This window comes from Callorhinus ursinus, unplaced genomic scaffold (genome assembly GCF_003265705.2).
Source record: "Callorhinus ursinus isolate GAN/ISIS: 27379988/994484 unplaced genomic scaffold, GSC_fseal_2.0 scaffold101, whole genome shotgun sequence".
NCBI lineage: Eukaryota > Metazoa > Chordata > Mammalia > Carnivora > Otariidae > Callorhinus > Callorhinus ursinus.
The window spans coordinates 1,267,883-1,280,185 of record NW_027397163.1 but is presented as its reverse complement, the minus strand read 5'-3'; the positions used below and the strand labels follow the sequence as shown (position 1 = coordinate 1,280,185).

The 12,303-nt window shown below is 42.8% G+C and overlaps 2 protein-coding genes across 2 annotated transcripts in view; one reads left to right on the top strand and one right to left on the bottom strand.

Annotated features, from left to right (window-relative positions):
- Positions 1 to 12,303, top strand: part of LOC112806790 (uncharacterized) — a 909,505-nt gene that overhangs the window by 148,985 nt on the left and 748,217 nt on the right. Inside the window, exon 6 of the mRNA XM_073889073.1 lies at positions 8,842 to 8,852. Within this exon, the coding sequence (XP_073745174.1) occupies positions 8,842 to 8,852 (11 nt within the window). The remainder of the gene's footprint in view (positions 1 to 8,841; positions 8,853 to 12,303) is intronic.
- Positions 1 to 12,303, bottom strand: part of LOC112806785 (KRAB domain-containing protein 5-like) — a 441,696-nt gene that overhangs the window by 76,768 nt on the left and 352,625 nt on the right. The window contains exon 6 of the mRNA XM_073889095.1: positions 11,307 to 11,400. Coding sequence (XP_073745196.1) covers positions 11,307 to 11,400 — 94 coding nt within the window. The remainder of the gene's footprint in view (positions 1 to 11,306; positions 11,401 to 12,303) is intronic.

Below are 12,303 nucleotides of genomic sequence, written 5' to 3'. Positions count from 1 at the left end.
CTGGTCTCGGAGTTTTTCTAGAGGAAACTCGATCTGACAGTTTTCTGTTAAGCCCGGCAGACTCAGACAGGCTGTCTCTATTATAACCAAACATCACCAAAAATGGAAAGTACCTATTAACACCCACCTGTGGTGTGATATCCTAAGAGGGTTATACAGTTGTGTGTGTCTCGGTGTGACTCACCCCTGTAGCTGGATTCTGAAGAGAAATTCATACAGGACATCCTGAGAAACTAGATGTGCATTCCACAAAATCGTGTCATACAAGATTAAAAAAAAAAAAAAAATGGAGACAACTGTTCCAGGAGAAAGAAACTAGAGACGGCAGAGTCAAGACGAGTAATGCAAGCCTTGTAACGTGACTGAATCCTGGAGAAGAAAACATGGCGAAAGCCATGATTGTATGACTGGAGAAAATGTGTATATGGACTCTCTACTGGATGAATATAGAATCACAGTGGTGGGACACCTGGGTGGCTCAGTCGGTTAAGTGTCTGCCTTCGGCCCCAGTCATGATCTCAGGGTCCTGGGACTGAGTCCCACACTGGGATCCCTGCTCAGCGGGGAGCCTGCTTCTCCCTCTGTCTGGGGCTCCCCCTGCTTGTGTGCGCTAGCTCTCTAATAAAGCTTAAAAAAATAAATAACAGCGGTAGTGTGCAAAGTGTGTACTGTGGTTATGTAGCAAGAATGATCTTATTGTTAGGGAATAAATATTCTGATACTGAAAGGGCCAACATATCAGGATACCTGCATGTTACTGTGAAGTTGAGTAATGGAAGCCTCCCTGAAAAGGAGTTGGGAAGCCAGAAGGGGGCGCTCCTATGCCCTACCACTCCAACTGCGGACCTCAACAGGAAGAAGCCTTTCCACCGAACTTCCCCTGCAGGATGAAGAGAGGCTTTCTCCTTGCCTGGTAACAGCAGAGCCAGAGACTGCCCCAGCTCACCAATGAGAAGCCACTACACTCCAAACACGCAGTTTACTCCAATGGGCTTTTTGTTTATGGCAGCCCTTCCAAACCCCACATCTTCCACGGGAAAAGTGTGTTCCCCACTTTGTTCTCCATGCTAAGCTATTGTTTTGCCATAGCTTGCCTGTACCTCTTTGCAATTCTGCTAGTCCCAAATAAACCCATTTTTACGGGCAAAAATAACGGTTTTAGTTTTAAGGTCAACATTATTCTCACGTGAAAACACAAAAACCTACACAGAGAAGATGATGTGGTTATGTGGCAAAATTTAGCTTGTACAGATGAAAAGTACGCAGTTGTCTTTCATGCTTTGAATTATTCCCAGTTATCCCCTTTGCTACTGTGACTCCCTGCATTTTTAGCCCTAAGTATCCACAATCCCCCAACCCCTTAACTTCTTTGCGTACGTTGTCCCTTGTACCATTAAACCCACCATAGATTTTAATCTGTGACCTTCAACCTCATTCTTCAGCTGCACTCTCCCTTTGCACCCTCTCCCCACACCCCCATGCTCCCTGCATGTCATCTAGCCCTACGCTCCCCTTCCTGTGTCTTACCCTGTACATGCTGTGTCTTCTTTCTTACTCTGCACATTCTCACTTACATTGTCATACAAATACTCCAGCTTCCCTGCTAGGCACCCCATCCTGAAGAGGCAATGGTCACTGCACTCTTTAAATGGTGCACTCGCACACACTTTCCTGGTGGGATGTTGAGGGTTTGGAAAGTATAAAAGGTGCAAAAGGTCCCATTTTTTCAATCACCCTGAGTTCTGGAAGCATTACTATTCTTCCACGTATGAACATGTCATGATACACAACACTGTGGTTGTGGTATGTGATCATGTGAATGTGACTGATCATATGAGTGTGTGTGTTGTGTGACTCAAGTTGAGGTGGTAAATGTGTGATCATGCTTGTGACAGAGCATTTGGTTTTAAGTATGTGTACATGATGCTGTTTGTGTACGTGCATGTCTGTTTGCATGTGTGTGTGATGTGTGTATGGGTGGCTTCTCCACCATCATACTCTAATCCCTCACTTAGAAATTGAGGATAATTAGATAGTGAGCCAGATTCAAATTTTGGAATTGTTAATTAGAAATATCAAGGGTTGGTGTATGCTCAAATTTTATTTTCCTTCATTTCTTACAAAAGTAATGAGTGCCTGTGACATAAGATTCAACAAGGGTAGTGTGCTAGTTATTCAGTGATCTTGAACTGAGTGAGGAGAATTGAATTGACTTTTTTTTTTTAAGATTTTATTTTAGGGAGAGAGTGCCCAAGCATGAGCAGGGGAAGGGGCAGAGGGAGAAGCAGACTCCCCGCTGAGCAGGGAGCCTGATGTGGGGCTCGATCCCAGGACCCTGGGATCAAGACCTGAGCCAAAGGCAGACGCTTAAATGACTAAGCCACCCAGGCACCCCTGACATTTTTTTAAAGGGGAGAATCTGCCTGTGAAACCATGTGATGATGGTGCTTTGGTTTATTTACAAATCTTTGGATATGGTGTTATTTAGACTTCCTGTATGATTGGGGTCAATATTACTCAATCACATTTTCCCACAAAAATTTATCATTTAACTTTCAAATTCATTGGAATTGAGTCATGCAATGAATCTAATAATTTCTAATGCACATTAGTGGCTTCATGTTGTTTTTTACTTGTGTCTCATTGAATATCCTTAGCAAGTATGTTGTCATATTCCAAATTTCTGCTCCTAAATTAAGAGATGGTATATCTCTGTGCCTACAAATTAGTAAAAAAAAAAAATTCATTTTCAGGCAGAATAACAACTCAGCAAAGAGAGAATCCACGGAGTCAATGAGCTTTATTGCTACATTGTCAGTCCGTTACATGTCAGGGCGCAGAATTTCCTCTTTCCTCTATATGAGATCCTATCTGCATCCATGGATCATACAAAAGGTGAGCTTCTCCTAAACTCCATGAAGATGGTCTCTTTAGAGATGCTAATAGGAGGTTGTGATTGTTTTTGGTAGCAACAGGAATTCCCCCTCACCCCCATAAAGGTTCCAAGTTCCCCAAGCCTGCACTGTCATTGCCACTACAGGTTAAATAATAATTTGCCGTTCTGAAGGGAGGTGAGGTCATAGAATCACACATCCATATCTCAGGGTCTGGCTGCCTCCCTGTCACACATGCAAGAGTTGTTAAAACCTTCACACTCAATCCACCTTCCTGGAAGCAGAAAAGCATTATGTATTTACTGTTTCAGTGTGAGGGACACAGTCCGTAAGGGAAGGAAGCAGATCAACAGTCTGGGTGCTCATGTGAGTAAATGGAATTTTGGGGTGGACTGTTCTCCAGTTCAAAAGCTACATAGGAGTGAGGAAAATTCCTGAGGCATGAGCTGAGCTGGTGGAGAGAAATGGGGCTTTTGGCACTATACCAATCCCTGATGGCTCACGATGTAATTTACCACACTCCTTACTGGCAGTGTTTGTTGGTGTTGAATCCAAGTAATAATGAAATCTGACTTTTAAGATGCTTAAGGATTACAGTTCTTAAATCAATCTCTTCAGTTTATCTAGACTAATTTTTCAGGATTACTGAAGGGTGCCTGCAATACATTTGTACTGGTAATGAGCAGGGTGGATCTCTTGGAATCATGTAATCCTATACAAGAGTAGTCTCTGAGTGAGTTTTTTTTTTTTTTAAGATTTTATTTATTTGACAGAGAGACACAGCGAGAGAGGGAACACAAGCAGGGGGAGCGGGAGAGGGAGAAGGAGGCTTCCCGCCGAGCAGGGAGCCCGATGCGGGGCTCGATCCCACGACCCTGGGATCATGACCTGAGCCGAAGGCAGACGCTGAACGACTGAGCCACCCAGGCGCCCCGAGTGAGAGTTTCTAATATATATTTTTTTCTAACTATGGGTTATGATGTACATAAGGGAGACATTGATTCTGTCTCTCCTAGAACATGTTTTCTGAGGATTATGGAGAGACTGTTGAAGTGAGGAAGAGTATTAAAAAAAACTTTGCATCATGTGTTTCATAGAGCAGTTGCCAGGCTCAAATGCATCTTGTGACATTTTCTCTGGTTTAAAAATATTTTAGTATCAGGTGCCTGGGTGGCTCAGTTGGATAAGCGACTGCCTTCGGCTCAGGTCATGATCCTGGAGTCCCGGGATCGAGTCCCGCATCGGGCTCCCCGCTCAGCGGGGAGTCTGCTTCTCCCTCTGACCCTCCCCCCTCTCATGCTCTATCTCATTCTCTCTCTCAAATAAATATTAAAAAAATATAAAAATATTTTAGTATCAAGTCTAAGCTCAACATGCATTTCTCCACAACTTTCTACTATGCACACGATTTCACACATCTCAGTTTATTCGTAATAGTTTCATTTAACTCAGGTGTGAACAAATACATGATTTGAAAGTAGTCAACATCCATTTCTACACATTATGTCAGACTTAAGTTTCATAGGGTATCATGTCAATTGTTTCATAATGTGATATTACTGTGCACTTACTGTGATATCTGACATTGCCCTTTGACACTGGCATACAAGCAAAGAAGTCTTCTCTAATAATGGAGTCATTCTGTTTTCATTAAATCCAGGTTGGTCATAGGGGAAATTCTTTTTCCTATTATACTCAACAGTTCACCTAACATGTTAAGAACCCCAAATCTTGGGGTGCCTGGGTGGCTCAGTAGTTAAGTGTCTGCCTTCGGCTCAGGTCATGATCCCAGGGTCCTGGGATCGAGCCCCGCGTCGGGCTCCCTACTCTGCGGGAAGCCTGCTTCTCCCTCTCCCACTCCCCCTGCTTGTGTTCCCTCTCTCGCTGTCTCTGTCAAATAAATCTTAAAAAAACAAAACAAAACAAAAAAAAACCCAAGTCTTTTCTCATAGTTGATATTGACCTGTAGAATATTTATACCAAAAAAAAAAAAATTTGTGAAAACCAAAATTGAAAAAAAAAACCCATCAACCTAAATTAAAATGTATAGGAAGCAAAACTAAATATAGGTCTAATTTATTTCAAAACCCAGGTGTCATAATTAGTATAGCACAGTAGCTAAGAATATCATCTTTGCTACAACCCCAGCACTCTGTCCCTAAGCAGTGTATGCATTTTCACTTATTGGCTAACCATTCTGTACCTACTTCGTTTTCATGTGAAAATAAAAACTATGTATGGGCCCTTACTAACGAGTTGTTAAGATTTTAAAAATGCACACATGGACAGTGTTCATGGCAGTGGTTTATACAAATTGTTAATATAAAGGCTAGTACGGTAAAGGATTAGAAGCCTCTTAACAAAAGGACCTATATTTTAGTAATTCTCTTTGAGTAGGAACTAGTAATAAATGCAAACTATTGGCCTTCAGCGGACCTGCTCCATTTAACTCCTACCTCATATTTCCAATAGGAATCTGGCAACAAAGGTGAATAACCAGTCATCTGGAAACCAGCAGAATAGCCTCCAGACACTTGACAATAGGAGTATCATTTTTATTATAGTTGAAATCCTGAGGAATTTTTCTCTTGTTTACCATTATACCTTCCTTTTCTTTTATTCTCAAACACCTGACCAGAGCCAACTCCTTGGTTATTCTTTCTAAAGGAATCACCCAGACAACGTCAGGTTTGGGGTTGAAATTTTTTCTTAATGATTTTGGATGCAAACTGTGTTCTATGTTCACAAAGTAGGCAGGGGTGTGTGTTGGCATCACCTGCCTCCTGAGTGTATTTCAGGGGATCGTGGTCAGTCCTGGAACTCCAGGTGGGCGGAATTTAAAGTAAAAGCTCCCAAGTACATTGAGTCCTATATGTTCCTTTTTGGATGCTATATACACTGATAAATTTGATTTTTCCTGTATATGTGACTGCCGAATTGAGCAGCTTTACCATCACAAAGAAGGAAGATTTTGGATACTGTTCTGCTACATTTCAAGGAGAAATCACAGTGCCACTATTCGTGAATGTCTATTATTCTCTGGTGTTTTACCTTTGGGGCTCATGATCTGGGCCAGTGGCTCCCTGATTTTCATGCTGCCCAGGAAAAAGAGGCAGGGGTCCACATTCATAGAAATTGGGTTTGCCCCAGATCCTCCCAGGAGACCACAGTTACCCAGAACATCCTCGTCGTGCTGAGCACCTTTGTATCACTGAACGCTCTCCCCTCCATCTTCCAGGCGTGTAGTGCTCTTGTTAATAACCCCAATTGGTTAATGGTAAACATCTCTGCACTATTTGCTGCATGTTTCCCAACTGTCTGCCCCTTTCTTCTCGTGAGTCATGACGCCAGACTCTCTGGGCTCTGCTGGGACTGGATAAGGAATACAAATCCCTTAATTAGAGAGATGTAAATTCTATGTTTTAACAATGTTCAGATATTTATTCATTGATCTCCTGCCAAGCCTAAGCTCTATTGTTCAACACATTACAGACAAGTAGTGACCAAGACAGACTGAGTCCTGCCCCAATAATTAAAAGTAAATTGTAATAGCAGTTTAAGGGAATGTAAGGGAATTGCTATGTATTTATTGCGGACTTGTATAATTCAAATTTATTAATGTTTACAGTGGAAAGTTTAGAGTCTGTGCGTTAATGAAATGTTAGGTGCTAAAATAATCTGTAGATTACAGAGAAATATTTGAGTAACTTTCAATGTGACAAATGAAGATTTCCCAAATGTTAAGTAGGCATGGGAATTTAGGACAATTTTATCAATAAGGAGGCACATGATGGTCATTCAAGAAGCTGAAGAAAACAATGGACGTGCAGAATAATGAAGTAGGCTGTGGTGCAGCTGGGTGGCAAATTCAGTTTGGGGCAGTAGAGAAATGATGGGTCAACTTACAAAGTTGGCACAATCCATCCTAGAGATGGTATTCATTTGAAATATGAAGTTATGGAAGAAACTTAGTATATTTAAATTCGTGTGCAAATGGGCATATATGAACTTGAATGTGTGTTAACGGAGGGCAAAAAGATATACTTGATCTTTTAAAGATCTCCAGTGAATATGAAAAGTTTATACACATGCAGTCTTGGATAAAAGCATAATTTGGGGATCTATAAAAGGCAATTCTTTTTATTTAGGGATTATATCAATTGACCATACTGGTATTATGACTTTTAGTGGTTCACCCACATGGTCTTCAAAGTGACAAAATTTTATAATGAAGTTGTCATTAAATTTGGAGTAGGTTATAAAAAGTAATTTAAGGAGAGGAAGTTTTTGTTTATGGAAGTTTGTGATTTTGGGGTTTCTATGGGAGCTAAACAACCCGAAAAATTACTGTCTCGCAGTTCTGGAGGTTCTTAGAAATCTGAAGCCAACCTATTGGTACGGCCACACTTTATCTCAAGAATTGAGTCTTCCCTTTTTCTAATTTCTGGGGACTGTCAGCTATCCTTGACATTCCTCAGCTAGTAGATGCATTGCTCAGTCTCTGCCTTCATCATTACAAACTGTTTTGTGTGTGTCTAAATTTCCCTCTTGTCATTAGGTTGGCAGTCATTGAATTCAGGTTTACCTGAATCCAGTCTGACCTCATTTTAGTTTGACTACATCTGCAAAGATCCTATTGCCCAATAAAGTTACAATTACAAGTACTGAGGATTACGACTTGAGGTGGTGGTTTCACACCAGTAGAAACAGATTTACTGCATTCCTAAAACATCATATCCCACAGTAATTGTAAATATAACACCCTTGTTGAAACACCTCCTTGTTTATACACTTACATAGTTAAATGTACCTGTCTCCTGCTATAACACACATCATGAAATGTGGATCTTTGATTTGTACACATGTGCCTTAACTGGGTGGTTCTGGGTATGAGACTGTTGTACCGTCATGTGTGTGCATTCTTACAATGACTGGACAATTGCTGAACTAACCTTGCAAATAGATAAAAACAACGACCACAACAACCATAATATCCTACCTACTGTTTCCAATGTTAAAGAAATTAAACAGGGAAGCCATAGACTCAGGTGACTTTAATGCCTTGGTAGCCTCTGTAAACAAACCCCAACTTAATTCACAGTCAATACACTGGAATGGAAGAAAATGAACTTAAGAACAAACAATTACTGTCAACTAGGCCTTCCAAAAATAAGGCAACTGCTTTAGGTATATCCAATCAAACAATGTCCTTGCTTTTCTTCCATATCCTCTCTATAAAAACCTCATTGCTAGGTCCTAGAGGTGGAACATGCCTAGTCATTTGAATAAAGAAATTAACTCTTGAAAATTTGAATGCGTATCACTTCATCTCTTTTTATTTTTTTAAAGATTTTATTTGACAGAGAGACACAGCCAGAGAGAGAGCACAGGCAGGGGGAGTGGGAGAGGGAGAAGCAGGCTTCCCGCGGAGCAGGGAGCCCGATGCAGGGCTCGATCCCAGGACCCTGGGATCATGACCTGAGCCGAAGGCAGATGCTTAACGACTGAGCCACCCAGGCTCCCCGACTTCATCTCTTTTTAAAAGATTTTATTTATTGAGAGAGAGCGAACAGGGGGAGGGGCCGATGGAGAGAGAATGACAGAGTCTCAAACCGACTCTGCACCGAGCTCAGAGCCCATACTGGGGGCTCAATCTCACCATCCTGAGATCTTGACCTTAGCCAAAATGAGAATCCCATGCTTAACCAACTGAGTCACCCACGTGGCCCATATCACTTCATCTTTTAACATTAAACACTACCACCTTTCATTTGGAGCACTTTTCTGATGTAGCCTACGTTTCTCTCCCGTTTGCAACGTAGGCTCAGAACTCAGTGTGACATCTTTTCCTGCCTCTCCTCGCTCACCTTCACACATGCGCACAAGAAACTAACAGGACTCCATCTCACTTCCCCAGATTTCACTCCCGGTTATGGCTCCCCACGAGTTTCCCACCAGGTGTTACACATGAGCACAGAGGACTTATGGCACACACTGCCCTTCTCAGGGCCAAAACCTGCAGTCACGCGCTCCTCCCTTCACCTGCCCTGGTCTCCAGAGCACCAGTCTTGAATCCCATCTCAATCAAATCCAGACGTCTGAGATCACCCTTCAGGCAAGCTGGGACCAGATCTACGTCAGACCAGATCTCCCTCTGATGGTGTTATCACGTTCAGAGTTTTTGATGCCCTCGCCCATCTCTGCCCTTCCTAGTGCCAAAACTTCACATGTGTGCAGAGAAAGAACACAGGTGAAGCCCTCAAGGTCCTGAGTCAGGCACCTGCCACAACGCAGAGGACACCAGAGCAGATGGGGAACAGGGATTGGTCATCCCTGATCACCCTGTGCAATATGAACACTTAAGGTGCCCATCAGTCCAACCTCTCCAGCAGACCTTCTGACACCCCTGGATACCTGTCTCAAACTTCAGGCCTAACACTGTGGGCACAGAGCTCAGCTGCCCCCGAATCTCCATAGGAGATAGTCCCTCTGCCTAAACGAGGCTTGCAGAGCCTAAGAAAATTGTCAGTTCAGATTCTGCCAATAACCTGAGACCACAAAACTGCCCTCCACACTCCTCTGCCAGTCCCTGATCCTCACTTCTCAAAACAGTTCAGAAAACAGAATTCCTGTCAGCTCCATCTCCTGGGTGGCCCAACTTGGCATTCCCACTTTCCTGAGGCTCAGACTCAGGTAAAGGAGAACAAAGGACTTATAATTTGGTGAGTCAGTTTCACCTTTCTGGTTAAAACAGTGCTTCCAAGATAACACATAGCATCCTACCTTCCACTCCCGGGATGTCCATTGATAGTCCACACATTAAAGTTAACCAAATACATAAAAACCCTTCAGATTTCCCTCAGAGCCTCTACTCCACCCTTCCTTCCTGTCTCCCAGTCTGCTCTCTATATATGTGCCATCATATCCAACATTGTTTTTAAGCTTACTGATCATGAAAAAAGAATTTCTACTCCCAAGAAGGCACACCCAGTATCCAAATCCTCCTGGGAAAAATGATCATATAGTACCCAATTCCCAGGGCATTAGAAAGTTTAACATGTATAATGTATGCAAGATTCCCAGCAGCGTCCTGGGCCCTGCATCCTCATATACCTGGAGCACGTAGTAGATGCTCAATAAACATTCCTTTCATGAATGAGCACATACTATTTATCCCCAACAGCCTTGCTCAGATTCCACTGCCTTATCTAGTCCCTTCCCAACTTGCAGGGGATGAGCAGAAAATCTCATCTTTGTGGAAGCTGCTAGTAGTCTTCACTGGGAATGGCAGTTATTTGTTGACATAGGATGGTTTGGTATGAGGGACTCAGGTGTGCTCTTCTGCTTTCTCTAGATTAGGGCTACTGGAAACAAAGCCTGGGAACAGCAACATCAATGGCTGTTAGAAGTACACATTAATGGGCTTCATCCACACCTAGGGATTCATGATATCTGAATGTGGGTCCCCAGAGTCTGTTTTTAATGGGAACCTCAACTGGTTTGTATATACATGAAATTTTGACAAGGAATGTTCAGAAGAGCTGGTCTCAGGTTTTGCTTCACGTTGGGAACCCCTGTGTAGCTTTTAGAACTACCATTTCCAATGTCCCAGCCCTAAAGATTCTGGCACTTTGTCCTTGATGGAGCCTAGCATTAATTAGGTCTTAATGAAGTGGCCCAACTCATTCCACTGTGACACCAATGTAAACATTGAGGCTCTCAAGTACATCTTTTTTTCTTTTTAAGACCTATTTCAAAGGGGAGGGGCAGAGAGAGTCTTAAGTAGACTCCACAATGAGTGCGGAGCCCAACACAGAGCTTGATCCCAAACCCTGAGATCAAAACTTGAGCGGAAACCAAGGGTCGGATGCCCAACTGTCTGCACCCAGGCACCCCCTCAAGTACATTTCTGAGGACAGAGCACAGGGTCTAGTCAGTGGGAAAGCCTCCATGGGGAGGGCTGTTCTGCATAAGATTCGATGGGGAGGGTCAGTCTACACAACATTCCTGATTTTGTACCAGACTTTGTGTGTGTCTGCAGGAGACCAGTGCACCCAAAAATTAGAGTAAATCACATTGGGGCCTCCACTTTGAAACTACCTAGGTGTACAGATTTTCACATGCTTCCACAAGCAATGGAATAGCAATCAGATCACATACACTCTCACTGGCCATGGGGAGGCTTTTGGATTTCACTGTGAATGTCATGGAAGACACTAGAACAGAAGTCCTTAGAGGATGTAGGAGCACATGAAGAGTGAGACAGGAGATGTCCCTCTGTGACCACCAGAGAATTAAACGTAAGCTTCCAGAATCATTCCATTCAAGCAGAGCATCCTAAGCCACATTTTAAGGTCGAGGTTTCTCCTTTGGCCCCCACCTGTGTCATCTGCTTCATTCATTCCCACCTACCTGGGTGTGTGGCTACTGTCTCCTTTCTCTTCATGGGTCGGGCTCTTTCCTTTTTCAAAGAAGTTGACCAGACACAGTCTGGAGAGAGCAAGCCCTGTTTATAAGAAAAAAACATGACTTGATGGAGAATGTACAATTTCAAATCCAGCACTATGCTCGGTAGAGAAGCATATAGAAAATTCTTTTTTTTTTTTAAAGATTTTATTTATTTATTTGAGAGAGAGAATGAGAGATAGAGAGGCACGAGAGGGAAGAGGGTCAGAGGGAGAAGCAGACTCCCCGCTGAGCTGGGAGCCCGATGTGGGACTCGATCCCGGGACTCCAGGATCATGACCTGAGCCGAAGCAATGGCTTAACCAACTGAGCCACCCAGGCACCCCTAGAAAATTATTTCTTGAAATGCAATTCTGTAATGGCCTTTTTAGAATACTTAGGAAAGCTTTTTCAATGTTAAGCTCCTTAACTCCGCTTACAAGTACTACTGAATCAAAAGTAATAGATATCTGGGGCGCCTGGGTGGCTCAGTTGGTTGAGCGTCTGCCTTCGGCTCGGGTCGTGGTCCCGGAGTCCTGGGATTGAGCCCCGTATCAGGCTCCTTGCTCAGCGGGGAGCCTGCTTCTCCCTCTCCCTCTGCCCCTGCTGCTCCCCCTACTTGTGCTCTTTTGGTCAAATAAATAAAATCTTAAAATAGAAATCTGATTTTAAGATGTGGGCAACAATATTCTATGCCATGTAGTTTCTAGAATTATCACAAATATAGAGGGAAGGTTGCAGATAACCTCAGGGAAGGGAAATGTTCAAGCCAAGATAAAACATCATGAATACTTCCTTACACCAACAAACGCCTGATTATTTCCTTGAAATGATGTCATTTGGGCTGAGTTACACTATAAAATTTTAAGACATGTGAACATACAATTATATACTTGTTTCCTTTTGCTAAAAATACAAAAATAAAGACAATATCTGTGCCATTGTGCAGAATAAAATGGAAACT